The sequence below is a fragment of the Vidua chalybeata genome, chromosome 1, assembly GCF_026979565.1.
Source record: "Vidua chalybeata isolate OUT-0048 chromosome 1, bVidCha1 merged haplotype, whole genome shotgun sequence".
NCBI lineage: Eukaryota > Metazoa > Chordata > Aves > Passeriformes > Viduidae > Vidua > Vidua chalybeata.
In genome coordinates this window covers 152694314-152720056 of record NC_071530.1, presented here as the reverse complement: position 1 = coordinate 152720056, position 25743 = coordinate 152694314, and the positions used below count along the sequence as shown (strand labels likewise).

Genomic DNA, 25743 nt, shown 5'->3' with positions numbered 1-25743 from the left:
GGTGTGTCCTGGCTGGGTCCAGGTGTGCCCAGCTGTGCTCTGGCTGTGCCCAGGTGTGTCCTGGCTCTGCCCAGGTGTGTCCTGGCTGTGTCCAGGTGTGCCCAGGTGTGCTCTGGCTGTGCCCAGGTGTGTCCTGGCTGGCTCCAGGTGTGTCCTGGCTGTGTCCAGGTGTGCCCAGGTGTGTCCTGGCTGGGTCCAGGTGTGCCCAGGTGCGCTCTGGCCATGCCCAGGTGTGTCCTGGCTCTGCCCAGGTGTGCCCAGGTGTGTCCTGGCTGTGTCCAGGTATGCCCAGGTGTGCTCTGGCTGTGCCCAGGTGTGTCCTGACCGTACCCAGGTGTGCCCAGGTGTGCCCCGCCCACCTTGGACTCCACGTGGTAGGCGACGTAGTGGGCGGTGCAGCGCAGGGGGATCTTCCGCACGGGCCAGGGCGCGTCGTAGGACAGGTAGGCGGGGAGCACGCTGATCCTCAGCTCACCCTGACCCCAAAACACCCCAAAATCACCCCAAAATGGCTCAGGTGTGTCACAGCACAGGTACAGGGGAGCACGCTGATCCTCAGCTCACCCTGACCCCAAAACACCCCAAAATCACCCCAAAATGGCTCAGGTGTGTCACAGCACAGGTACAGGGGAGCACGCTGATCCTCAGCTCACCCTGACCCCAAAACACCCCAAAATCACCCCAAAATGGCTCAGGTGTGTCACAGCACAGGTAGGCGGGGAGCACGCTGATCCTCAGCTCACCCTGACCCCAAAACACCCCAAAATCACCCCAAAATCACCCAAAATCACCCCAAAATGGCTCAGGTGTGTCACAGGACAGGTACAGGGGGTACACACTGATCCTCAGCTCACCCTGACCCCAAAACACCCCAAAATCACCCCAAAATGGCTCAGGTGTGTCACAGGACAGGTACAGGGGAGCACGCTGATCCTCAGCTCACCCTGACCCCAAAACACCCCAAAATCACCCCAAAATGGCTCAGGTGTGTCACAGCACAGGTACAGGGGAGCACGCTGATCCTCAGCTCACCCTGACCCCAAAACACCCCAAAATCACCCCAAAATGGCTCAGGTGTGTCACAGGACAGGTACAGGGGAGCACGCTGATCCTCAGCTCACCCTGACCCCAAAACACCCCAAAATCACCCCAAAATGGCTCAGGTGTGTCACAGCACAGGTACAGGGGGTACACACTGATCCTCAGCTCACCCTGAAACCCCAAAACACCCCAAAATCACCCCAAAATTACCCCAAATTTACCCCAAAAATGGATCCGGCACCCCAAAAAACCCTGAGCCTTAACTCAGCCTAAAACAGCCCAAAATTACCCCAAAATGGGTCAGGGCCCTGTTCAGGTGCCCCCCCAGGTGTGCCCAGGTGTGCCCAGGTGTGCTCACCTGGCGGCTGAAGTACAGGAAGCCCTTGGGGCAGTTCAGACCCTCCCCAAGTGTGCCCAGGTGTGCCCAGGTGTGCTCACCTGGCAGTTGAAGTACAGGAAGCCCTTGGGGCAGTTCAGACCCTCCCCAGGTGTGCCCAGGTGTGCTCACCTGGCGGTTGAAGTACAGGAAGCCCTTGGGGCAGTTCAGGTACCCCCCCAGGTGTGCCCAGGTGTGCTCACCTGGCGGTTGAAGTACAGGAAGCCCTTGGGGCAGTTCAGGTACCCCCCCAGGTGTGCCCAGGTGTGCTCACCTGGCGGTTGAAGTACAGGAAGCCCTTGGGGCAGTTCAGGTACCCCCCCAGGTGTGCCCAGGTGTGCCCAGGTGTGCTCACCTGGCGGTTGAAGTACAGGAAGCCCTTGGGGCAGTTCAGGTACCCCCCCAGGTGTGCCCAGGTGTGCTCACCTGGCGGTTGAAGTACAGGAAGCCCTTGGGGCAGTTGACGTTGTGGAAAGGTGCGAAGGACTCCACGGGGCCGTCGATGCCCATGGGGTGCAGCCGCAGCGCCCCCCGGCCCGTCAGCAGCACCCAGTGCGGGGAGGGGCCGCAGATGAACACCTGGGACAGGTGAGGGGCAGGTGAGGGACACCTGGGGACACCTGGGGATGGGGACAGGGACCCCCGGGAATGGGGCACTCAGAGCCCCCCGGCCCGTCAGCAGCACCCAGTGCGGGGAGGGGCCGCAGATGAACACCTGGGACAGGTGAGGGGCAGGTGAGGGACACCTGGGGATGGGGACAGGGACACCCAGAGACCCCATCAGCAGCACCCAGTGCGGGGAGGGGCTGCAGGTGAACACCTGGGACAGGTGAGGGACACCTGGGGACACCTGGGGATGGGGACAGGGACACCCAGAGACCCCATCAGCAGCACCCAGTGAGGGCACAGGGTGCAGGTGAACACCTGCACAGGTGAGGGACAGGTGAGGGACACCTGGGGACACCTGGGAGTGGGGACAGATTTGGAGTCCCTCCCTGGTTTTGGGGTCCCTCCCCCCATGGATTTGGGGTCCCCGGTGGGTTTTGGGGTCCCACTCCCCATTGATTTGGGGTGTCCCCCCATAGATTTGGGGCCCCACTCCCCATAGATTTGGGGTCCCCGGTGGGTTTTTGGAGCCCCTTCCCATAGATTTGGGGTCCCCCCCCATAGATTTGGGGTCCCACCCCATAGATTTGGGGTCCCTTCCCATGGATTTGGGGTCCCACCCCATAGATTTGGGGTCACCCGTGGGTTTTGGTGTCCCACCCCCCAGTTGTGGGGTCCTTGTCCAGATTTTGGGTCCCTGCCCATTTTGGGGTCCCTCCCCCGATGGATTTGGGTTCCCTGGCAGTTTCAGGGTCCCACTCCCCATAGATTTGGGGTCCCACCCCCCAGATTTGGGGTCCTTGGCAGTTTTTGAGGTCCCACCCCCGATGGATTCATGGTCCCCGCGGGATTTTGGAGTGCCACCCCCCAGATTTGGCTTCCCTGCCGTTTTTGGGGTCCCACCCCCGAAGGATTCGGGGTCCCCGTGGGATTTTGGGGTCCCACCCCCCAGATTTGGTTTCCCTGCCCGTTTCTGGGGTCCCACCCCCGATGGATTCGGGGTCCCCGTGGGATTTTGGGGTCCCACCCCCCAGATTTGGCTTCCCTGCCGTTTTTGGGGTCCCACCCCCGATGGATTCGGGGTCCCCGTGGGATTTTGGGGTCCCACCCCCCAGATTTGGCTTCCCTGCCGTTTTTGGGGTCCCACCCCCAATGGATTCGGGGTCCCGGCGGGATTTTGGGGTCCCACCCCCCAGATTTGGTTTCCCTGCCCGTTTTGGGGTCCCACCCGCCACAGATTTCGGATTCCCTGCGCATTTTTGGGCTCCCACCCCGGATGGATTTGGGTTCCCTGCAGTTTTTGGGGTCCCACCCCCCAGATTTGGTTTCCCTGCCGTTTTTGGGGTCCCACCCCCGATGGATTCGGGGTCCCTGTGGGATTTTGGGGTCCCACCCCCCAGATTTGGTTTCCCTGCCGTTTTTGGGGTCCCACCCCCAATGGATTTGGGGTCCCGGCGGGATTTTGGGGTCCCACCCCCCAGATTTGGCTTCCCTGCCGTTTTTGGGGTCCCACCCCCGATGGATTCGGGGTCCCCGTGGGATTTTGGGGTCCCACCCCCCAGATTTGGCTTCCCTGCCGTTTTTGGGGTCCCACCCCCGAAGGATTCGGGGTCCCCGTGGGATTTTGGGGTCCCACCCCCCAGATTTGGTTTCCCTGCCCGTTTCTGGGGTCCCACCCCCGATGGATTCGGGGTCCCCGTGGGATTTTGGGGTCCCACCCCCCAGATTTGGCTTCCCTGCCGTTTTTGGGGTCCCACCCCCAATGGATTCGGGGTCCCGGCGGGATTTTGGGGTCCCACCCCCCAGATTTGGTTTCCCTGCCCGTTTTGGGGTCCCACCCACCACAGATTTCGGATTCCCTGCGCATTTTTGGGCTCCCACCCCGGATGGATTTGGGTTCCCTGCAGTTTTTGGGGTCCCACCCCACAGATTTGGCTTCCCTGCCGTTTTTGGGCTCCCACCCCCGATGGATTCGGGGTCCCCGTGGGATTTTGGGGTCCCACCCCCCAGATTTGGCTTCCCTGCCGTTTTTGGGGTCCCACCCCCAATGGATTTGGGGTCCCGGTGGGATTTTGGGGTCCCACCCCCCAGATTTGGCTTCCCTGCCGTTTTTGGGCTCCCACCCCCGATGGATTCGGGGTCCCCGTGGGATTTTGGGGTCCCACCCCCCAGATTTGGCTTCCCTGCCGTTTTTGGGGTCCCACCCCCAATGGATTTGGGGTCCCGGCGGGATTTTGGGGTCCCACCCCCCAGATTTGGTTTCCCTGCCCGTTTTGGGGTCCCACCCGCCACAGATTTCGGATTCCCTGCGCATTTTTGGGCTCCCACCCCGGATGGATTTGGGTTCCCTGCAGTTTTTGGGGTCCCACCCCCCAGATTTGGTTTCCCTGCCGTTTTTGGGGTCCCACCCCCGATGGATTCGGGGTCCCTGTGGGATTTTGGGGTCCCACCCCCCAGATTTGGTTTCCCTGCCCGTTTTGGGGTCCCACCTGCCACAGATTTCGGATTCCCTGCGCATTTTTGGGCTCCCACCCCGGATGGATTTGGGTTCCCTGCAGTTTTTGGGGTCCCACCCCCCAGATTTGGTTTCCCTGCCGTTTTTGGGGTGCCACCCCCAATGGGTCTGGGGTCCCCGTGGGTTTTTGGGGTCCCACCCCCCAGATTTGGCTTCCCTGCCGTTTTTGGGGTCCCACCTCCAATGGATTTGGGGTCCCGGCGGGATTTTGGGGTCCCACCCCCCAGATTTGGCTTCCCTGCCGTTTTTGGGGTCCCACCCCCGATGGATTCGGGGTCCCCGTGGGATTTTGGGGTCCCACCCCCCAGATTTGGCTTCCCTGCCGTTTTTGGGGTCCCACCCCCAATGGATTTGGGGTCCCGGTGGGATTTTGGGGTCCCACCCCACAGATTTGGTTTCCCTGCCCGTTTTGGGGTCCCACCCGCCACAGATTTCGGATTCCCTGCGCATTTTTGAGCTCCCACCCCGGATGGATTTGGGTTCCCTGCAGTTTTTGGGGTGCCACCCCCAATGGGTCTGGGGTCCCCGTGGGTTTTTGGGGTCCCACCCCCCAGATTTGGCTTCCCTGCCGTTTTTGGGGTCCCACCCCCGATGGATTCGGGGTCCCCACGGGATTTTGGGGTCCCACCCCCCAGATTTGGTTTCCCTGCCGTTTCTGGGGTCCCACCCCCGATGGATTCGGGGTCCCCGCGGGATTTTGGGCTCCCACCCCTGATGGATTTGGGGTCCCCGCGGGATTTTGGGGTCCCACCCCCGATGGATTTGGGGTCCCCGCAGGATTTTGGGGTCCCACCCCCGATGGATTCGGGGTCCCCGCGGGATTTTGGGCTCCCACCCCTGATGGATTTGGGGTCCCCGCGGGATTTTGGGGTCCCACCCCCGATGGATTCGGGGTCCCCACGGGATTTTGGGCTCCCACCCCCCAGATTTGGTTTCCCTGCCGTTTCTGGGGTCCCACCCCCGATGGATTTGGGGTCCCCACGGGATTTTGGGGTCCCACCCCCGATGGATTCGGGGTCCCCGCGGGATTTTGGGCTCCCACCCCTGATGGATTTGGGGTCCCCGCGGGATTTTGGGGTCCCACCCCCGATGGATTCGGGGTCCCCACGGGATTTTGGGCTCCCACCCCTGATGGATTTGGGGTCCCCGCGGGATTTTGGGGTGCCTCACCCCCGAGTAGCCGTAGATGTCGTGGAAGGGGCGGAACCGCGCCACGCGGCCCCGGGGCCCCCCCGGCTCCTCGGGGGTCCCGCCCGGAGCCCCCCCGGGAGCCGCCCCCGGCCCCTCCGGCTTCTTCCGCGACGGCTTCGGCTTCTTCTCCCGGAAATTGATCCCGTGCGGCACCTGGGCCACGCCCGGGGGGGGGTTTGGGGTGAGGGACCCCCCAAAAAAATCCCCCTGGGGCTCCCCAAAAAATCCTCCCGGAGCACCCCCAAAAATCCTCCCCAAATCCCCCCGGAGCTGCCCAAATCCCTCTGGAGGCACCCAAAAAATCCTCCCTAAATCCCCATGGAGGCGCCCAAAAAATCCTCCAGGAGCCCCCCAAAAATCCTCCCGGAGCACCCCCAAAAATCCTCCCCAAATTCCCGCTGAGCCACCCAAAAAATCCACCAAAAATCCCCCCAGAGCCCCCCAAATCCTCCCCAAAATCCCCCCGGAGCTACCCAAAAAATCCTGCCAGAGCCCCCCAAAAAATCCTCCCCAAAATCCCCCTGGAGTTGCCCAAATACCTCTGGAGCCCCCCAAAAAATCCTCCCAAATCCCCCCGGAGCCCCCCAAAAATATTCCCCAAATCCCCCTGGGGCTCCCTCAAAAATCCTCCCCAAATCCCCCCAGAGCCCCCCAAAAAATTCTCCCCAAATCCCCCTGGAACTGCCCAAAAAATCCTCCCCAAATACCCCTGGAGCCCCCCAGAAAATCCTCCTGGAGCCCCCCAAAAAATCCTCCTGGAGACCCCAAAAATCCTCCCCAAATCCTCCTGGAGCCCCCCAAAAAATCCTCCTGGAGCCCCCAAAATTCCTCCCGGAGACCCCCAAAAATCCTCCCCAAATCCTCCTGGAGCCCCCCAAAAAATCCTCCTTGAGCCCCCCAAAAAATTCTCCCCAAATCCCCCCAAGAGCCTTCCCAAAATCCCCCCCAGATTCTCCCAAATCCCTCCGGAGATTCCTGGAGTCCCCCAAAATCCCCCCAAATCCCCCCAGGGCCCCCCAAAATCCCCCCAAATCCCCCCAGGGCCCCCCAAAATCCCCCCAAGCCCCTCTCACCTTGCGGAACCGAACCTTGAGGTTGCTCTGGCCCAGCTGGGAGTCGTGGGCAAAGGCCTCGTACAGGAGCAGCTCCTGCTCCACGTGCACCTGGAACCCCAAAAACACACCTGGAACCCCAAAAATCCACCTGGAACCCCAGAAATCCACCTGGAACCCCAAAAATACACCTGGGAATGCCAAAAATCCACCTGGGAACCCCAAAAATCCACCTGGGAACCACAAAAATACACCTGGAACCCCAAAAACACACCTGGACCCCCACAAATCCACCTGGAACCCCAAAAATCCACCCCAGAACCCCAAAAACACACCTGGGAACCACAAAAATCCACCTGAAAATGCCCCAAAAATCCACCTGAGAACCCCAAAAATACACCGGGGAACCACAAAGATCATCCCAGAACCCCAAAAATGCACATGGGGACCCCAAAAATCCATCACAGAACCCCAAAAACACACCTGGACCCCCACAAATCCACCTGGAACCCCAGAAATCCACCTGGGAACCCCAAAAATCCACCTGGAACCCCAAAAACACACCTGGGAACCACAAAAATCCACCTGAAAATGCCCCAAAAATCCACCTGAGAACCCCAAAAATACACCTGGGAACCACAAAAATACACCTGGAACCCCAAAAACACACCTGGACCCCCACAAATCCACCTGGAACCCCAAAAATCCACCTGGGAACCCCAAAGATCCACCTGGAACCCCAGAAATCCACCTGGAACCCCAAAAATACACCTGGGAATGCCAAAAATCCACCTGGGAACCCCAAAAATCCACCTGGGAACCACAAAAATACACCTGGAACCCCAAAAACACACCTGGACCCCCCACAAATCCACCTGAGAACCCCAAAAATCCACCCCAGAACCCCAAAAACACACCTGGGAACCACAAAAATCCACCTGAAAATGCCCCAAAATCCACCTGGGAACCCCAGAAATCCACCGGGGAACCACAAAGATCATCCCAGAACCCCAAAAATGCACATGGGGACCCCAAAAATCCATCACAGAACCCCAAAAACACACCTGGACCCCCACAAATCCACCTGGAACCCCAGAAATCCACCTGGGAACCCCAAAAATCCACCTGGAACCCCAAAAACACACCTGGGAACCACAAAAATCCACCTGAAAATGCCCCAAAAATCCACCTGAGAACCCCAAAAATACACCTGGGAACCACAAAAATACACCTGGAACCCCAAAAACACACCTGGACCCCCACAAATCCACCTGGAACCCCAAAAATCCACCTGGGAACCCCAAAGATCCACCTGGAACCCCAGAAATCCACCTGGAACCCCAAAAATACACCTGGGAATGCCAAAAATCCACCTGGGAACCCCAAAAATCCACCTGGGAACCACAAAAATACACCTGGAACCCCAAAAACACACCTGGACCCCCCACAAATCCACCTGAGAACCCCAGAAATCCACCTGGGAACCCCAAAAATCCACCCCAGAACCCCAAAAACACACCTGGGAACCACAAAAATCCACCTGAAAATGCCCCAAAAATCCACCTGGGAACCCCAGAAATCCACCTGGGAACCACAAAGATCATCCCAGAACCCCAAAAATGCACATGGGGACCCCAAAAATCCATCACAGAACCCCAAAAACACACCTGGAACCCCAAAAATCCACCAGGAAAGCCCAGAATTCATCCCAGAACCGCAAAAATCCACCTGGGAACCCCAGAATTCATCCCAGAACCCCAAAAATCCACCTGGGAACCCCAAAAATCCACCACAGAACCTCAAAAATACACCTAGGAACTGCAAAAATCCACCTGGTAACCCCAAAAATCCACCTGGAAATGCCCCAAAACACCACTGAGAACCAAAAAATCCATCCCAGAACCTCAAAAATACACCTGGGAACCACAAAAATATATCCCAGAACCCCAAAAATCCACCTGGGAACCCCAAAGATCTGTCCCAGAACCCCAAAAATACACATGGGAACCCCAGAAATACACCTGGGAAGCCCAAAAATCCACCTGGAACCCCCAAATTCATCCCAGAACCCCAAAAATCCACCTGGAAACCCCAGAATTCATCCCAGAACCTCAAAAATCCACCTGGGAACCACAAAAATCCACCTGGGAAGCCCAAAGATGCATCCCAGAACCCCAAAAATACACCTGGGAACCCCAAAAATTCACCTGAAAACCCCGAAGATCTGTCCCAGAACCCCAAAAATAAACCTGTGAAGCCCAAAAATCTACCTGGGAACCCCAAAATCCACCTGGAACCCCCAAATTCATCCCAGAATCCCAAAAATCCATGCCAGAACCCCAAAAATACACCTGGAACCCCAAAATTCATCCCAGAACTGCAAAAATCCATCTGGGAACCCCAAAATTCATCCCAGAACCGCAAAAATCCATCTGGGAACCCCAAAATTCATCCCAGAATCCCAAAAATCCACCTTGGAACCCCAAAAATACACCTGCAAAGCCCAAAAATCCACCTGGAACTCCAAAAATCCACCTGGGAACTGCAAAAATCCACCTGGAAACCCCAGAACCCCAAAAATAAACCTGGGAACCCCAAAAATGCACCTGGAATGGCAAAAATCCACCTGGAACCCCCAAATTCATCCCAGAATCCCAAAAATCCACCTGGGAATTGCAAAAATCCACCTGGAAACCCCAGAATTCATCCCAGAACCTCAAAAATCCACCTGGGAACTGCAAAAATCCACCTGGAAACCCCAGAATTCATCCCAGAACCTCAAAAATCCACCTGGGAACTGCAAAAATACACCTGGAACCCCAAAATTCATCCCAGAATCCCAAAAATCCACCTGGAAACCCCAAAACTCCACCTGGGAACCCCGAAGATCCGTCCCAGAACCCCAAAAATACACCTGGGAAGCCCAAAAATCTACCTGGGAACCCCAAAATCCACCTGGAACCCCCAAATTCATCCCAGAATCCCAAAAATCCATGCCAGAACCCCAAAAATACACCTGGAACCCCAAAATTCATCCCAGAACTGCAAAAATCCATCTGGGAACCCCAAAATTCATCCCAGAACCGCAAAAATCCATCTGGGAACCCCAAAATTCATCCCAGAATCCCAAAAATCCACCTTGGAACCCCAAAAATACACCTGCAAAGCCCAAAAATCCACCTGGAACTCCAAAAATCCACCTGGGAACTGCAAAAATCCACCTGGAAACCCCAGAACCCCAAAAATAAACCTGGGAACCCCAAAAATGCACCTGGAATGGCAAAAATCCACCTGGAACCCCCAAATTCATCCCAGAATCCCAAAAATCCACCTGGGAATTGCAAAAATCCACCTGGAAACCCCAGAATTCATCCCAGAACCTCAAAAATCCACCTGGGAACTGCAAAAATACACCTGGAACCCCAAAATTCATCCCAGAATCCCAAAAATCCACCTGGAAACCCCAAAACTCCACCTGGGAACCCCGAAGATCCGTCCCAGAACCCCAAAAATACACCTGGGAAGCCCAAAAATCTACCTGGGAACCCCAAAATCCACCTGGAACCCCCAAATTCATCCCAGAATCCCAAAAATCCACCTGGGAACCCCAAAAATCCACCTGGGAAGCCCAAAAATCCATGCCAGAACCCCAAAAATACACCTGGAACCCCACAATTCATCCCAGAATCCCAAAAATCCACCTGGAAACCCCAAAACTCCACCTGGGAACCCCGAAGATTCATCCCAGAACCCCAAACGTCTCATGCAGGAGCAGCTGCTCCACGTGCACCTGGAACCCCAAAATCCATCCAAGAACCCCAAAAATCCACCTGGGAACCCCAAAGATACACCTGGAAATGCCAAAAATCCACCTGGGAACCCCAAAGATACACCTGGAAATGCCAAAAATCCACCTGGGAACCACAAAAATACAATGGAAATGCCAAAAATCCACCTGGGAACCCCAAAGATACACCTGGAAATGCCAAAAATCCACCTGGGAACCCCAAAGATACACCTGGAAATGCCAAAAATCCACCTGGGAACCCCAAAAATACAATGGAAATGCCAAAAATCCACATGGGAACCCCAAAAATACATCCCAGAATCCCAAAAATCCACCTGGGAATGCCAAAAAAAACCACCTGGGAACCCAAAAAATCCAACTGGGAACCAAAAAATCCAGCTGGGAACCCAAAAAAAAAACACTGGGAACAAAAAAATCCACCTGAGAACCCCAAAAGATCACTGGGAACTCAAAAAATCCACCTGGAAGTCCCAAAAATACACCTGGGAAGCCCAAAAATACACCTGGGAAGCCCAAAACAACAGTGGGAACCCCAAAAATCCACCTGGGAACCCCAAAAATCCACCTGGGAACCTCAAAAATCCACCTGGGAACTGCAAAAAAACACTGGGAACCAAAAAAATCCACCTGGGAACCCCAAAAACACACCTGGGAACTGCAAAAAAACACTGGGAACCAAAAAAATCCACCTGGGAACCCCAAAAACACACCTGGGAACCACAAAAATCCACCTGGGAACCCCAAAAAAATCCACCTGGGAACCTCAAATTCCACCTGGGAACCCCAAAACAACAGTGGGAACCAAAAAAATCTACCCGGGAACCCCAAAAATCCACCTGGGAACTGCAAAAATACACTGGGAACCAAAAAAATCCACCTGGGAACCCCAAAAATCCACTTGGGAACCCCAAAAAAATCCACCTGGGAACCTCAAAAATCCACCTGGGAACCCCAAAACAACACTGGGAACCCAAAAAATCCATCTGAGAACCCAAAAAATCCACCTGGGAACAAAAAAAATCCACCTGGGAGCCCCAAAATCCACCTGGGAATCCCAAAAATCCACCTGGGATCCCCAAATCTGCCTGGTGTCCCTCTGAAACCATCATTGCCCCACCATTCCCAGTGCTCCCAGTGCCATTCCCAGTGCTCCCAGTGCCATTCCCAGTGCTCCCAGTGCCCCATTCCCAGTGCCATTCCCAGTGCTCCCAGTGCCCCATTCCCAGTGCCATTCCCAGTGCTCCCAGTGCCCCATTCCCAGTGCCATTCCCAGTGCTCCCAGTGCCCCATTCCCAGTGCTCCCAGTGCCCCATTCCCAGTGCCATTCCCAGTGCTCCCAGTGCCCCATTCCCAGTGCTCCTAGTGCCATTCCCAGTGCCATTCCCAGTGCTCCCAGTGCCATTCCCAGTGCTCCCAGTGCCCCATTCCCAGTGCTCCCAGTGCCATTCCCAGTGCTCCCAGTGCCCCATTCCCAGTGCCATTCCCAGTGCTCCCAGTGCCCCATTCCCAGTGCTCCCAGTGCCATTCCCAGTGCTCCCAGTGCCATTCCCAGTGCTCCCAGTGCCCCATTCCCAGTGCCATTCCCAGTGCTCCCAGTGCCCCATTCCCAGTGCCATTCCCAGTGCTCCCAGTGCCCCATTCCCAGTGCTCCCAGTGCTCCCAGTGCCATTCCCAGTGCTCCCAGTGCCATTCCCAGCGCTCCCAGTGCCCCATTCCCAGTGCTCCCAGTGATCCCAGTGCCCCATTCCCAGTGCTCCTAGTGCCATTCCCAGTGCCATTCCCAGTGCTCCCAGTGCCCCATTCCCAGTGCTCCCAGTGCCCCATTCCCAGTGCTCCCAGTGCCCCATTCCCAGTGCTCCCAGTGCCATTCCCAGTGCTCCCAGTGCTCCCAGTGCCCCATTCCCAGTGCTCCCAGTGCCCCATTCCCATTCCCAGTGCCCCATTCCCATCATTCCCAGTGCTCCCAGTGCTCCCAGTTTGGGCAGTACCAGCAGGAAGGGGCGGCTCTGGGCGCGGCCCAGCCCCACCAGCAGCAGCTCCCGCACGTGGGGCAGCTCCCAGTGCTCCCAGTGCCCCATTCCCAGTGCTCCCAGTGCCCCATTCCCAGTGCTCCCAGTGCCCCATTCCCATTCCCAGTGCCCCATTCCCATCATTCCCAGTGCTCCCAGTGCTCCCAGTTTGGGCAGTACCAGCAGGAAGGGGCGGCTCTGGGCGCGGCCCAGCCCCACCAGCAGCAGCTCCCGCACGTGGGGCAGCTCCCAGTGCTCCCAGTGCCCCATTCCCAGTGCTCCCAGTGCTCCCAGTGCCATTCCCAGTGCTCCCAGTGCCCCATTCCCATTCCCAGTGTCACTCCCATCATTCCCAGTGCTCCCAGTGCTCCCAGTTTGGGCAGTACCAGCAGGAAGGGGCGGCTCTGGGCGCGGCCCAGCCCCACCAGCAGCAGCTCCCGCACGTGGGGCAGCTCCCAGTGCTCCCAGTGCCCCATTCCCAGTGCTCCCAGTGCTCCCAGTGCCCCATTCCCAGTGCTCCCAGTGCCCCATTCCCATTCCCAGTGCCCCATTCCCATCATTCCCAGTGCTCCCAGTGCTCCCAGTTTGGGCAGTACCAGCAGGAAGGGGCGGCTCTGGGCGCGGCCCAGCCCCACCAGCAGCAGCTCCCGCACGTGGGGCAGCTCCCAGTGCTCCCAGTGCCATTCCCAGTGCTCCCAGTGCCCCATTCCCATTCCCAGTGTCACTCCCATCATTCCCAGTGCTCCCAGTGCTCCCAGTTTGGGCAGTACCAGCAGGAAGGGGCGGCTCTGGGCGCGGCCCAGCCCCACCAGCAGCAGCTCCCGCACGTGGGGCAGCTCCCGCTCTCCGCGCTCGTCCTTGCGGGGCTCGGCCGCCGGCTGCCCGAAGGAGGAATCCACCAGCACCCGCTGCCCCACCGGGAAGTTCTTCACCAGGAACACCAGGCGCCACTCGGGAACCTGGTAGATCTGGGGGGGGGGGGGGGGGGAATTTCCGGGGAAAAAAAAAAAAAAAAAACGGGAAAAGTGGGAATTGCGGCAGGGAAAACCGACGGGGATTCTGGCGGGAGAATAAAAACCGCGGGGGGGGGAAGTGACGGGAGTTGTGGGGGGGTGAGGGGGGAATGGGAATTGCAGCGGGAAAACTGGAAGTGGGAATGGGAGCTCTGAAAGGAAAGCAATGGGAATTCTGAAAGGAAAGCAGTGGGAATTCTGAAAGGAAAGCAATGGGAATTCCAGCAGGAAAACAATGGGAATTCTGAAAGGAAAGCAGTGGGAATTCTGAAAGGAAAACAATGGGAATTCCATCAGGAAAGCAATGGGAATTCTGAAAGGAAAGCAGTGGGAATTCTGAAAGGAAAACAATGGGAATTCCAACAGGAAACAATGGGAATTCTGAAAGGGAAACAATGGGAATTCCAGAGGGAAAACAATGGGAATTCCAGCAGGAAAACAATGGGAATTCCAAACGGAAAACAATGGGAATTCTGGCAGGAAAACAATGGGAATTCTGGCAGGAAAACAATGGGAATTCCAGCAGGAAAACAATGGGAATTCTGAAAGGGAAACAATGGGAATTCTGGCAGGAAAACAGTGGGAATTCCAACAGGAAACAATGGGAATTCTGGCAGGAAAACAATGGGAATTCTGAAAGGGAAACAATGGGAATTCTGAAAGGGAAACAATGGGAATTCTGGCAGGAAAACAATGGGAATTCCAACCGGAAACAATGGGAATTCCAGCAGGAAACAATGGGAATTCCTGCAGGAAAACAATAATTCTGACAGGAAAACAATGGGAATTCCAGCAGGAAAACAATGGGAATTCTGGCAGGAAAACAATGGGAATTCCAGCAGGAAAACAATGGGAATTCCAGCAGGAAAACAATGGGAATTCCAGAGGGAAAACAATGGGAATTCCAGCAGGAAACAATGGGAATTCCAGAGGGAAAACAATGGGAATTCCAGAGGGAAAACAATGGGAATTCCATCAGGAAAGCAATGGGAATTCTGAAAGGAAAGCAGTGGGAATTCTGAAAGGAAAACAATGGGAATTCCAACAGGAAACAATGGGAATTCTGAAAGGGAAACAATGGGAATTCCAGAGGGAAAACAATGGGAATTCCAGCAGGAAAACAATGGGAATTCCAAACGGAAAACAATGGGAATTCTGGCAGGAAAACAATGGGAATTCCAGCAGGAAAACAATGGGAATTCTGAAAGGGAAACAATGGGAATTCTGGCAGGAAAACAGTGGGAATTCCAACAGGAAACAATGGGAATTCTGGCAGGAAAACAATGGGAATTCTGAAAGGGAAACAATGGGAATTCTGAAAGGGAAACAATGGGAATTCTGGCAGGAAAACAATGGGAATTCCAACCGGAAACAATGGGAATTCCAGCAGGAAACAATGGGAATTCCTGCAGGAAAACAATAATTCTGACAGGAAAACAATGGGAATTCCAGCAGGAAAACAATGGGAATTCTGGCAGGAAAACAATGGGAATTCCAGCAGGAAAACAATGGGAATTCCAGCAGGAAAACAATGGGAATTCCAGAGGGAAAACAATGGGAATTCCAGCAGGAAACAATGGGAATTCCAGAGGGAAAACAATGGGAATTCCAGAGGGAAAACAATGGGAATTCCAACCAGAAACAATGGGAATTCTGGCAGGAAAACAATGAGAATTCCAACCAGAAAACAATGGGAATTCCAGCAGGAAAACAATGGGAATTCCAACAGGAAAACAATGGAAATTCTAGCAGGAAAACAATGGGAATTCCAGCAGGAAAACAATGGGAACTCCAGCAGGGAAAAAAAGGGAATTCTGACAGGAAAACAACGGGAATTTAGGAGGGAAAAGAGGGATGGGGCACGGCCAGCGCTTCCTTCTGCCCTTCCCAGTTTTCCAGCCCCATCCCTGTACCCCTTCCCAGTGCTCCCAGTGCCATTCCCAGCACTCCCAGCCTCATTCCCAGTACTCCCAGTGCCTCCCAGTGCCCCAGCCCCATTCCCAGTCCCATTCCCAGTGTCCCCAGTGCCCCAGCCCCATTCCCGGTCCCCCCAGACCCATTCCCAGTGCCCCCAGTGCCCCATTCCCAGTCCCATTCCCAGTCTCCCCAGTGCCCCAGCCCCATTCCCAGTCTCCCCAGTTCCCCCCAGTCCCATTCCCAGTACCCCCAGCCCAATTCCCAGTCCCATTCCCAGTCTCCCCAGTCCCTCCCAGCCCCATTCCCAGTGCCCCAGCCCCATTCCCAGTCCCATTCCCAGTCTCCCCAGCCCCATTCCCAGCCCCATTCCCAGTGCCCCAGCCCCATTCCCAGTCCCATTCCCAGTACCCCCAGCCCAATTCCCAGCCCCATTCCCAGTCTCCCCAGCCCAATTCCCAGTCCCATTCCCAGTGCCCCAGCCCCATTCCCAGTCCCATTCCCAGTACCCCCAGCCCAATTCCCAGTCCCATTCCCAGTCTCCCCAGTCCCTCCCAGCCCCATTCCCAGTGCCCCAGCCCCATTCCCAGTCCCATTCCCAGTCTCCCCAGCCCAATTCCCAGTCCCATTCCCAGTGCCCCAGCCCCATTCCCAGTCCCATTCCCAGTACCCCCAGCCCAATTCCCAGCCCCATTCCCAGTCTCCCCAGTCCCTCCCAGCCCCATTCCCAGTGCCCCAGCCCCATTCCCAGTCCCATTCCCAGTACCCCCAGCCCCATTCCCAGCCCCATTCCCAGTGCCCCAGCCCCATTCCCAGTCTCCCCAGTCCCTCCCAGCCCCATTCCCAGTGCCCCAGCCCCATTCCCAGTGCCCCAGCCCCATTCCCAGTCCCATTCCCAGTCCCATTCCCAGTGCCCCAGCCCAATTCCCAGTCCCATTCCCAGTGCCCCAGCCCCACTCCCAGTCCCCCCAGTCCCATTCCCAGTGCCCCCAGTGCCCCATTCCCATTCCCAGCCCCACTCCCATTCCCATTCCCAGTGCCCCCAGTACCTCCATGTGGCCGTTCTCGCGGGCCAGCACGCACCAGTGCGAGGGCTCGGGGCTCAGCGGGGCCGGCTCGCGCTCGGGGGGCCCCGCCCGGCGCGGCTCCTCCCGGGGGGGCGAGCGGCCCGAGCCCCCCGAGTCCCCGTAGAGCATCTCCTCCTCATCGTCCACCGAGCCGCTGTGGGGAGACAGCAATGGCACACCTGGGTTACCTGGGCACACCTGGGATACACCTGGGCACAGCTGGGGACACCTGGGATACACCTGGGATACACCTGGGATACACCTGGGACACCCCTGGAAACCCCCCCAGTCCCTGTAGAGCATCTCCTCCTCATCGTCCACCAAGCCGCTGTGGGGACACGGGCACACCTGAGTTACCTGGGCACACCTGAGTTACCTGGGCACACCTGGGATACACCTGGGATAGACCTGGGACACCCCTGGAAACCCCCCCAGTCCCTGTAGAGCATCTCCTCCTCATCGTCCACCGAGCCACTGTGGGGACACGGGCACACCTGAGTTACCTGGGCACACCTGAGTTACCTGGGCACACCTGGGTACACTTGGGATACACCTGGGATAGACCTGGGCACACCTGGGATAGATCTGGGACAGACCTGGGATACATCTGGTCACACCTGGGATAGACCTGGGGTACACCTGGGGCACACCTGAGCACACCTGGATACACCTGAGAACATCCCTGGGGATACAACCGGGAACACCTGGAGACTGGGGACACCTGGGGATACCTTGGGGACATCTGGGGACACCTTAGGGACATCTGGGGATTCCTGGGGACACCTGGGGGACACCTGGGGACACCTGAGAACATCCCTGGACACACAGCCAGGAACACCTGGACACTGGGGACACCTGGGGACACCTTAGGGACACCCTGGGCACACCTGGGCACCTTGTGACCCACCTGAGGTCCTGGATGAGGGTCTCGGCCTCGGCGTGGGGGCGGGGCGGGGGCTCCTCGCGGGGGGCGCGGCTCTCGGTGGTGAACATTCCGGAAAGGTCCCGGTACAGGCACAGCGCTGTCACCCGCGAGGGCTGCAGGGGACATTGGGGACATTGGGGACATTGGGGACATCAATGGGGACACTGAGAACATTCCGGAAAGGTCCCGGTACAGGCACAGCGCTGTCACCCGCGAGGGCTGCAGGGGACATTGGGGACATCAGTGGGGACATTGGGGACATCAATGGGGACATTGGGGACATCCTGGTACAGGCACAGCGCTGTCACCCAGGTGGGCTGCTGGGGACATTGGGGGGATATTTGGGATATGGGGACAGCAGGGACATCAGGGACATTGGGGGTGTTAGGGACACTGGGGACAGCAGGGACATCAGGGACATTGGGGGTGTTAGGGACACTGGGGACACTGGAAGGACACTGGGGACATTTGGGACACTGAGAACATTCTGGAAAGGTCCTGGTACAGGCACAGCGCTGTCACCCATGACAGCTGCCTGAGGACATCACTGGGGACACCGGTGCCACTCACGTGTGACAAGGGTGGCCGCAGCGGGCCAGGCAGGGTTGGGGACACTCAGGGATGGTTGGGTTGGGTTAGGAGGAGTTGGGGACACAGGTGACACAGTGACACTCAGGTGTGACACGGGTGCCCAGGGCCAGGCGGGGATGGTTGGGTTGGGTTAGGAGGAGTTGGGGACACCGGTGACACTCACGTGTGACACGGGTGGCCACAACAGGGACAGACAGGGATGGTTGGGGACACAGGTGACACAGTGCCACTCACGTGTGACAGAGGTGGCCGCAGCAGGGACACTCAGGGATGGTTGGGTTGGGTTAGGAAGGGTTGGGGACACAGGTGACACAGTGCCACTCATGTGTGACACGGGTGGCTGCAGCAGGGCCAGGCGGGGTTGGGGACACTCAGAGATGGTTAGGAGGAGTTGGGGACACAGGTGACACTCACGTGTGACAGGGGTGGCCACTGCAGGGCCAGACAGGGATGGTTGGGTTGGGTTAGGAAGGGTTGGGGACACAGGTGACACTCACGTGTGACACGGGTGGCCACAGCAGGGACACTCGGGGATGGTTGGGTTGGGTTAGGAAGGGTTGGGGACACAGGTGACACTCACGTGTGACACGGGTGGCCGCAGCAGAGCCAGGTGAGGTTGGGGACACTCGGGGATGGTTGGGTTGGGTTAGGAAGGGTTGGGGACACAGGTGACACTCACGTGTGACACGGGTGGCCACAGCAGGGACACTCGGGGATGGTTGGGTTGGGTTAGGAAGGGTTGGGGACACCGGTGACACTCACGTGTGACACGGGTGGCCGCAGCAGGGCCAGGCGCGGGGCGCGCCCGCCGTAGGTGTCCCCCTTGAGGGTGAAGGTGGCCAGGTGGCCGTCGGCGCTGAGCAGCACCCCGAAGGGATCGGCCACGGCGCAGTGCACGATGGGAGAGCCCAGGTCCACGGGGACAAAGTGCAGCTGGGTCACTGGGAGGGGACAGCAGTGTCACAGCAGTGTCACAGCAGTGTCACCATGGGGTCACAGCCCTGTCACATCACCCCTGTGTCACCCAAACCCACGGGGACAAAGTGCAGCTGGGTCACTGCGGGGACAGCAGTGTCACAGCAGTGTCACCATGGGGTCACAGCCCTGTCACATCACCCCTGTGTCACCCAAACCCACGGGGACAAAGTGCAGCTGGGTCACTGGGAGGGGACAGCAGTGTCACAGCAGTGTCACAGCCCTGTCACATCACCCCTGTGTCACCCCAAACCCACGGGGACAAAGTGCAGCTGGGTCACTGCAGGGACAGCAGTGTCACAGCAGTGTCACAGCAGTGTCACAGCAGTGTCACAGCAGTGTCACATCACTCCTGTGTCACCCAAACCCACGGGGACAAAGTGCAGCTGGGTCACTGCGGGGACAGCAGTGTCACAGCAGTGTCACAGCAGTGTCACAGCAGTGTCACAGCCCCTGTGTCACCCAAGCCCACGGGGACAAAGTGCAGCTGGGTCACTGGGAGGGGACAGCAGTGTCACAGCAGTGTCACAGCCCCTGTGTCACCCCAAATCTATGGGGACAAAGTGCAGCTGGGTCACTGCAGGGACAGCAGTGTCACAGCAGTGTCACCATGGGGTCACAGCAGTGTCACAGCCCTGTCACATCACCCCTGTGTCACCCAAACCCACAGGGACAGCAATGTCACAGCAGTGTCACAGCAGTGTCACATCAATGTCACCCCCAGGGTCACCTGTGTCACCCTCAATGTCACCTCATTGTCACTTCACCAGCAGGAACCCCCTAATGTCACTCCCGGTATCACCTGCTGCTGTCACCTGTCACTCTCAGGCTCAGGAACCACCCGGAAGTGCCACCCTGGTGTCACCTCTGCTGGTGACACCCCCTTGGTGTCACACCTGAGGACACCTGGGCCCCCATGTGATCCCCTGATGTCACTGCAGGTGTCCCCAGCTGTGTCCCTGTCCCCAGCTGTGTCCCTGTCCCCACGTGTGTCCCCAGATGTGCCCAGGTGTGTCCCTGTCCCCAGCTGTGTCCCTGTCCCCAGCTGTGTCCCTGTCCCCACGTGTGTCCCCAGATGTGCCCAGGTGTGTCCCTGTCCCCAGGTGTGTCCCTGTCCCCAGGTGTGTCCCCAGGTGTGTCCCAGGTGTGTCACTCACCGCCCTGCAGCAGGCGCAGCCCCAGAGGTGACACCTGCACGATGAACTGGCCCTGGCCCAGGTGTGTCCCTGTCCCCAGGTGTGTCCCTGTCCCCAGCTGTGTCCCTGTCCCTAGGTGTGTCCCTGTCCCCAGCTGTGTCCCTGTCCCCAGGTGTGTCCCTGTCCCCAGCTGTGTCCCTGTCCCCAGGTGTGTCCCTGTCCCCAGGTGTGTCCCCAGGTGTGTCCCAGGTGTGTCACTCACCGCCCTGCAGCAGGCGCAGCCCCAGAGGTGACACCTGCACGATGAACTGGCCCTGGCCCAGGTTCCCTGCGAACACGGTCGGGCCCTGCGTGGCGAAGCCGCTCGTGTCCAGCTCCAGGATCTCCTGGCCCGTCTGCAGGATCTGGGGACAGCGGGGACATTGGGGACACCGGGGACACCGGGGACACCAGGGACATTGGGGACACTGGGGACAGCGGGGACAGCGGGGACACTGGGGACATTGGGGACACTGGGCACACTGGGGACACTGGGGACAGTGGGGACGCTGGGGACACTGGGGACACTGGGGACACTGGGGACATTGGGGACACTGGGGATGTGGCACCCACAGAGCCACCACAACATGGGTGCTGTCCCCAAGGAGGGACATGGGGACAATAAGGGGACACTGTGGGGCACTGAACCCTGGATGTGGCACCCAGGGGAGTCCCCAAGATCATGTCACTGTCCCCACGATGGTCCCTGTCCCTCACCGTGGTGGAGCCCTCGCGGCTCAGGATGAGGAACCCGTGTCCCCATGTCCCCAATGTCCCCGTGATGTCCCCAATGTCCCTCACCATGGTGGAGCCCTCACGGCTCAGGATGAGGAACCCGTGTCCCCATGTCCCCAATGTCCCCAACAACGTCCCCTCACCATGGTGGAGTCCTCACGGCTCAGGATGAGGAACCCCTGTCCCCATGTCCCCATGATGTCCCCGTGATGTCCCCAATGTCCCTCACCATGGTGGAGCCCTCGCGGCTCAGGATGAGGAACCCCTGCCCTTGGGATGTCCCCATGATGTCCCCAATGTCCCCAATGTCCCTCACCATGGTGGAGCCCTCGCGGCTCAGGATGAGGAAACCCTGCCCCCATGATGTCCCCGTGATGTCCCCAATGTCCCTCACCATGGTGGAGTCCTCGCGGCTCAGGATGAGGAACCCGTGACGTTATGTCCCCTATGTCCCCGTGATGTCCCCAATGTCCCTTCTCACCATGGTGGAGTCCTCGCGGCTCAGGATGAGGAACCCGTGACGTTATGTCCCCTATGTCCCCGTGATGTCCCCAATGTCCCCAATGTCCCTTCTCACCATGGTGGAGTCCTCGCGGCTCAGGATGAGGAACCCGTGACGTTCCCCGTCCTCCTCAGAACTTTCCGGAGCCGCCGTCGCCGCCTCGGGCTCCGCGCTGGTCCCCGGGGCCACCTCGGGCTGTGGGGACAGAGCCTCGGTGGGGACAGGGGACACAGGGACAGGGAGACAGGGGACAGAGGAATGGGGGACACAGGGACAGGGAGACAGGGGGACACGGGGCAGACAGGGGGACATGGAGGGGACAAGGGGACATTGGGACACAGGGACAGAGGGACATGGGATGAGAAGACATCAGGGGACACAGTGACATGGCGGGTCACAAACGGGACACAGGGACACAGATGAGGGACACTGGGATGGCACAACATGGAGATGGGGGACTTGGGGACACAGGGACAGGGGACAAGGAGGGGACAGAACAACATGGGGACACAGTGGGACAAGGGGAGGGAGACAGAAGGACAGGGGGGACAGGGGACAAGGGGAAGGGGGACAGGGACACATGAGAGGACACAGGGACACATGGGGACACAGAGATAGGGGTCACAAACAGGGGACACAGGGGGACACGGGGATGGCAGGGACAGGGGGACACAGGGAGGGTGACATGGGGACACAGGGATGGTGTCATGGGGACATAAGGGGACACGGGGACAGGGATGGGGACAGTGTGTGACACAGGGACACGAGGGGACACAGGGACATGGTGACACAGGGAGGGTGACATGAGGGCACACAGGGACATGAATGGGGACAGTGACACAGGACACGAGGGGACACAGGGATATGGTGATACAGGGAGGGTGACATGGGGACATGAGGGGACACAGGGACACGAATGGGGACAGTGGCACAGGACACAGGGACAGGGATGGGGACACAGGGACGTGGGGACACAGGGGGGTGACATGGGGACACAGTGGCACAGGGGGTTGACACAGTGGGTGACACAGGGACACAGTGACAGGGAGGGTGACACGGTGACATGGTGACACGGGGGTGACACGGGTTGACACGGGGTGACACGGGGAAACGGTGACATGGGGGTAACATGGGGACACAGGTGACACAGGGGAGTGACACAGGACACAGGTGACACAGGGAGGGTGACACAGGAACACGGTGACACAGGAAGGGTGACACAGGGACACAGTGACACAGGGACATAGGTGACACGGAGGGGTGACACAGGAAGGGTGACACAGGGACATGGTGACACAGGAGGGGTGACACAGGAAGGGTGACACAGGGACACAGTGACACAGGGACATAGGTGACACGGAGGGGTGACACAGGAAGGGTGACACAGGGACATGGTGACACAGGAGGGGTGACACAGGAAGGGTGACACAGGGACATGGTGACACAGGAGGGGTGACACAGGAGGGGTGACACAGGGACACGGTGACATGGGGACACGGTAACAGAGGAGAGGTGACACAGTGACACAGGTGACACGGAGGGGTGACACGGGAGTGACACAGGGGGGGTGACACAGGGGGTGACACGGTGACACAGGGGGGGTGACACAGGGACACAGGTGACACGGAGGGGTGACACGGGGACACAATGACACAGGGACACGGTGACACAAGAGGGGTGACACAGGGACACAGAGACATGGTGACACAGTGGGTGACACAGGTGACACAGGACGGGTGACACGGGGACACGGGCACCCACCTGTTCCCGCGGCGGGGGCGCGGTGACCGTCCACATGTCGTAACAGCCGGGCAGCTCGAACGTGGTCACCACCTGCGGCCGGATGCTGCGCTGGGGACACCGACACCGTCAGGGACACCGACGGGGACAGGGACAGGGACAGGGATCGGGAAAAGGGACAGCGGTGAGGGGACACCGATGGGGACAGGGACAGGGATCGGGAAAAGGGACAGCGGTGAGGGGACACCGATGGGGACAGGGACAGGGACGGGGACGGGGACAGCGGTCGGGGACACCAATGGGGACAGGGACAGGGACGGGGACAGGGAGAGCGGTCGGGGACACCAATGGGGACAGGGCACAGGGGACAGGGACAGGGAACAGGGGACAGGGACAGGGATGGGGACAGGGAGAGCAGTCAGGGGACACCAATGGGGACAGGGCACAGGGGACAGGGACAGGGACGGGGACAGGGAGAGCGGTCAGGGGACACCAATGGGGACAGGGCACAGGGGACAGGGACAGGGGACAGGGGACAGGGAGAGCGGTCAGGGGACACCAATGGGGACAGGGCACAGGGGACAGGGACAGGGGACAGGGGACAGGGAGAGCGGTCAGGGGACACCAATGGGGACAGGGCACAGGGGACAGGGACAGGGACGGGGACAGGGAGAGCGGTCAGGGGACACCAATGGGGACAGGGCACAGGGGACAGGGACAGGGACGGGGACAGGGAGAGCGGTCAGGGGACACCAATGGGGACAGGGCACAGGGGACAGGGACAGGGGACAGGGGACAGGGAGAGCGGTCAGGGGACACCAATGGGGACAGGGCACAGGGGACAGGGACAGGGATGGGGACAGGGAGAGCAGTCAGGGGACACCAATGGGGACAGGGCACAGGGGACAGGGACAGGGGACAGGGGACAGGGAGAGCGGTCAGGGGACACCAATGGGGACAGGGCACAGGGGACAGGGACAGGGGACAGCGGTGAGGGGACACCGATGGGGACAGGGACAGGGGACAGGGGACAGCGGTGAGGGGACACCGATGGGGACAGGGACAGGGACAGGGACGGGGACAGCGGTCGGGGACACCAATGGGGACAGGGACAGGGACGGGGACAGGGAGAGCGGTCGGGGACACCAATGGGGACAGGGCACAGGGATAGGGACAGGGCACAGGGGACAGGGACAGGGATGGGGACAGGGAGAGCGGTCAGGGGACACCAATGGGGACAGGGCACAGGGGACAGGGACAGGGATGGGGACAGGGAGAGCGGTCAGGGGACACCAATGGGGACAGGGCACAGGGGACAGGGACAGGGGACAGGGGACAGGGAGAGCGGTCAGGGGACACCAATGGGGACAGGGCACAGGGGACAGGGACAGGGGACAGGGGACAGCGGTGAGGGGACACCGATGGGGACAGGGACAGGGACGGGGACAGCGGTGAGGGGACACCGATGGGGACAGGGACAGGGACGGGGACAGGGACAGCGGTGAGGGGACACCGATGGGGACAGGGACAGGGACGGGGACAGGGAGAGCGGTCGGGGACACCAATGGGGACAGGGCACAGGGGACAGGGACAGGGCACAGGGGACAGGGACAGGGGACAGGGGACAAGGAGAGCGGTCAGGGGACACCAATGGGGACAGGGCACAGGGGACAGGGACAGGGATGGGGACAGGGAGAGCGGTCAGGGGACACCAATGGGGACAGGGCACAGGGGACAGGGACAGGGAACAGGGGACAAGGGACAGAGAGTGCGGAGGAGGACACCGACAGGGATGGGGACAGGGGACAGGGATTTCAGGGAGAGCGGTCAGGGGACACCAATGGGGACAGGGGACAGGGATGGGGACAGGGCACAGGGACAGTGGTCAGAGGGACAGGGATGGGGATGGGACAGGGGACAGGGACAGGGACAGCAGTCAGGGGGACACCAACAGGGACAGGGGACAGGGACAGAGGGGACAGGGGACAGGGATGGGGACAGGGACAGTGGTCAGAGGGACAGCAATGAGAGAGACAGTGGTCACAGGGGACAGGGACAGAGGGGACAGGGGACAGGGACAGGGACAGTGGTCAGAGGGACAGGGATGGGGACAGGGACAGAGGGGACAGGGGACAGGGACAGAGGGGACAGGGGACAGGGATGGGGACAGGGACAGGGACAGGGACAGCAGTCAGGGGTGCACCCCACAGTTTTGGGGTGTCCCTGGGGGGTACAGGTGGGTTTTGGGGTACCCCATAGATTTTTGGGGTGTCCCTGGGTGGTTCAGGCGGGTTTTGGGGTGCACCCCACACTTTTGGGGTGTCCCTGGGGGGTACAGGTGGGTTTTGGGGTACCCCATAGATTTTTGGGGTGTCCCTGGGTGGTTCAGGCGGGTTTTGGGGTGCACCCCACACTTTTGGGGTGTCCCTGGGGGGTACAGGTGGGTTTTGGGGTGTCCCTGGGGGGTACAGGCAGGTTTTGGGGTACACCCCACACTTTTGGGATGTC

At 59.1% G+C, this 25743-nt stretch overlaps 1 protein-coding gene across 1 annotated transcript in view; it reads right to left on the bottom strand.

Moving 5' to 3' along the window:
- Nucleotides 1-25743, bottom strand: part of LOC128790051 (cleavage and polyadenylation specificity factor subunit 1-like) — a 50876-nt gene that overhangs the window by 23761 nt on the left and 1372 nt on the right. The window contains exons 2-12 of the mRNA XM_053946530.1: nt 23257-23346; nt 21571-21690; nt 20482-20623; nt 18871-19049; nt 17500-17630; nt 16575-16746; nt 13369-13566; nt 6803-6892; nt 5709-5882; nt 1844-1996; nt 360-476 (exon numbers count right to left, since the gene is read on the bottom strand). Of these exons, the coding sequence (XP_053802505.1) occupies nt 360-476; nt 1844-1996; nt 5709-5882; nt 6803-6892; nt 13369-13566; nt 16575-16746; nt 17500-17630; nt 18871-19049; nt 20482-20623; nt 21571-21690; nt 23257-23346 (1566 nt within the window). The remainder of the gene's footprint in view (nt 1-359; nt 477-1843; nt 1997-5708; nt 5883-6802; nt 6893-13368; nt 13567-16574; nt 16747-17499; nt 17631-18870; nt 19050-20481; nt 20624-21570; nt 21691-23256; nt 23347-25743) is intronic.